This window comes from Periplaneta americana, chromosome 17, assembly GCF_040183065.1.
Source record: "Periplaneta americana isolate PAMFEO1 chromosome 17, P.americana_PAMFEO1_priV1, whole genome shotgun sequence".
Lineage (NCBI taxonomy): Eukaryota > Metazoa > Arthropoda > Insecta > Blattodea > Blattidae > Periplaneta > Periplaneta americana.
In genome coordinates this window covers 82742747-82745705 of record NC_091133.1, presented here as the reverse complement: position 1 = coordinate 82745705, position 2959 = coordinate 82742747, and the positions used below count along the sequence as shown (strand labels likewise).

Here is a 2959-nt window from a genome sequence, read left to right as displayed (position 1 = left end):
GCCCCCAAGTTAAATTTGCATTCCGTGAATGCAAGAGACGAGCGCTAGTAGCTCGTTGTTAGTATACAACTTACAGTTTCGTCTGTGAGTGAGGTCATGTTACAAGAGACAATGCAATGAGTGAGGTAATGTATACTAATGTGTGTAAAAAATACGGTGCATAATATTAATATTAGTAATATTAGTTGAGGCATACCTCATTGCAATAATTAACTATATAGTATTGAGTATCCACTGTACGTGAAGATGGTCTGAAATTGGATAAAAATAGCCTATCAAAATTAATGATTACTACAGCACTTTTGGACGGGTACAACATTTTCAGCACCTCCTATGCCTGTTCTGTTCTACATGTGTATTCACCACTATCTCATACAACTCGCTGGCACAAACAGTAAACACCTCTTTATCAGCTTAGTAATTTATTCATAGGTTGCAAAGGCGAGAGGGAGAGGAAACGGTGATTCACACTTTCCGGACGCAGACTTAACTTGGAGGCGTAGTAGGCCTACGTTTTCTTAGTGATAAAAATGACCTTTCATTAGTACGAGTAGTTACAGGGAGAGTTGTCATTATTGTGAACAGGTTGTGTACGAGTAGAAGTAAGTCACTGTTGTGATTTTGCAGAGCTTCAACAGTGTTTCGTTTTTGTCTGGGGAGCTCTGGGAGCGGTTACCCCCCCCCCTCATTGCGCCAGTGCTATATCAACAGCTGAGTGCGGTCATTTAGTTCCATGAATGAGATTGTAACCCCAATAAGAAATGCTCTTTTTGTGGAACATATAGCTGATTTGATGTTCATCAATATAACTGGACCTCTTTCTGAATTCGATCCACTGCCATATGTGAAATCCTGGCTGTCAACTAGGAAGCGATCAGCAGAACTCTCCTGCCGTAAAAGAAAAATGACTGCAGAACAACATCCCTTCGAGTCAGTCTGGAAAATTTTGAAGGGTTAGAGGAGTACCGGTAGTTCTAATTTTCCAACTAAAGCCCTGGTATTAGCCTATACGTATTTTGGAATAAGTAACGGACACCTAACCTAAAATTCATGTGCAATAGATACAAAGTGAACTGAAATCACAATGATTACAACCACTGTTAATACTAATTTGTCTTTTATAGAAATGTTGTACGTTCTTTAAGCCCGAGCCCCAGTGTAACGCTGTTTAAATACTCTTAAATCACTAAATAGCTGGCATACAAATAAAATCTATTACCTATGCAAACGGTGACAAGCACTGAAAATTTCCTTCCGCGTCAAATATGCAACTGGGAATTTAGACATTTTATTCGGTGAATCAAAGTAAACTGATAACAATAAGATCTAATTGTGTTTTGTTATGTCTTCACGTCGTCTGGTTTATCAAGAGTGTTACGGACTGGAGTATGGACTTTCATTCAAGGCATCGTCGCCAACTATTACTATCTGAAAGTCACCAAACTCAACGTCAAAAGTCGCTAAATCAAATTCATCTACATAATGTGATAAAACAGTGCGGTGCTATATACTAAATTCCAGATAAGAAAAAAATTAAGGTAAAGGAACAAGTGATGAGAAATGTATTATGCCGCTGTGATACGTAAGACGTAACGTGATGTGTCTTCTTCTTGAACTCTCCACGTGCGTTCGGTACAGTCTGTGACAATATAGTGTATCTTTTGAAGTACCAAATTCTGCTCACAATCTACGAGTACGTTTCTGTAGATTTTCTTCCAAAAAAACTCCGTGTATTCTCAAAATTCCATTCCTTAGGTCTTCCAGGACGTTGTAAATATTTAATACCTCTTACTCCATTATTTAAACGCTGGAACCATCGTTATGCTATAAGCTCACTAATGACACCTTCAATCACGACTTCACATATTTTTCGAGGAGCGGAAGCAGCTTTTTAAATCTTGTTTCCAGTAGTGCTTAGGACTCAAATCTGAAATTTTATCACCTCCATTTTATATTCTTTATATTAACATTATTGACGGCTGTCAGATGCTCATAATATGGAATAATAACCATAGTCTCCTGCGAATTACATTGCCCGACTAAAGGAATTTTACAAAACACCGAACTTAAAAAAAAAAATCGACATTACTTATGAGACGACCTAATATTTCCAGATTCATTGGAAGTTAAAAAAAATGTAACTACTTCTGAATGAGTAGAGATGCATTCTACAATCTGAGGAATATTCTGGGAGGTGAAAATAAAATACAAACTACAAAACTTCAATATTATCAGAATAAAAATTAGCTTTATTTCTCAAGTAAGAAAACAAATTTCACAGATTTAATATGCCAGTATCATTAGCTTAGGAAAACACTTTTAATGGCAAGATATATGTAAGAAAACCCCTGTTGTTATACATTTAAGAATAGAAATAAAATGAAATGAAATAAAATAGTGCAATATTAGCGTTAGATCAACATCATATATTTTCGGCCATATTAGCCTATATAATGCTAATATATCATTGATCATTTTCAGAATTATTAAAAAAAAAAAGTATTTAGGTCTATTATATCTTTTGTACTGCCAGAATTTATGACAATACTGAAATGAGTTGCAGCATTGAATGGAGAGAGATTTACATGAGGAATGATGATGGTCTGGAAACTGCGTCGTAATAATTCATATTAGACGACTGCAGTTTTGTTTTCAATAGTTGAATTACTTCTCCTTTGAACTCCAGATTTTCGATGGGTCCAAGTTTTTTCATCATGGGGATCAAACTCCTTAAGAACAATAGATCTGGATCGTCGTCATCCTTACGCCTTGAGATTATTCTTTCGAGTTGTTTCAGATATAGCCTGTCTATGCCACTCTCTCCAGGCGAAGTACTGGTAATTCTTTTACGTTTCTTTGTCATTTCAGCTGCCACCTGAGAGTTCCCTGGATTTTCATTAACGGTTGTTGAATTTAGTTGTTCGAACTCTGGCGACCACTCTTCTACAAATGATAAATG

The 2959-nt window shown here is 36.3% G+C and overlaps 1 protein-coding gene across 2 annotated transcripts in view; it reads right to left on the bottom strand.

Annotated features, from left to right (window-relative positions):
- The window catches only part of pr (6-pyruvoyl tetrahydrobiopterin synthase purple), an 11864-nt gene extending 10101 nt beyond the window's left edge, over positions 1 to 1763 (bottom strand). The window contains exon 1 of one of the 2 annotated variants that reach the window (XM_069816717.1): positions 1220 to 1763. In XM_069816717.1, coding sequence (XP_069672818.1) covers positions 1220 to 1287 — 68 coding nt within the window. In that variant the 5' untranslated portion in view covers positions 1288 to 1763. The remainder of the gene's footprint in view (positions 1 to 1219) is intronic. The other variant, XM_069816718.1, reaches the window with a different exon arrangement.
- Between the last annotated feature and the right edge of the window lie 1196 nt (positions 1764 to 2959).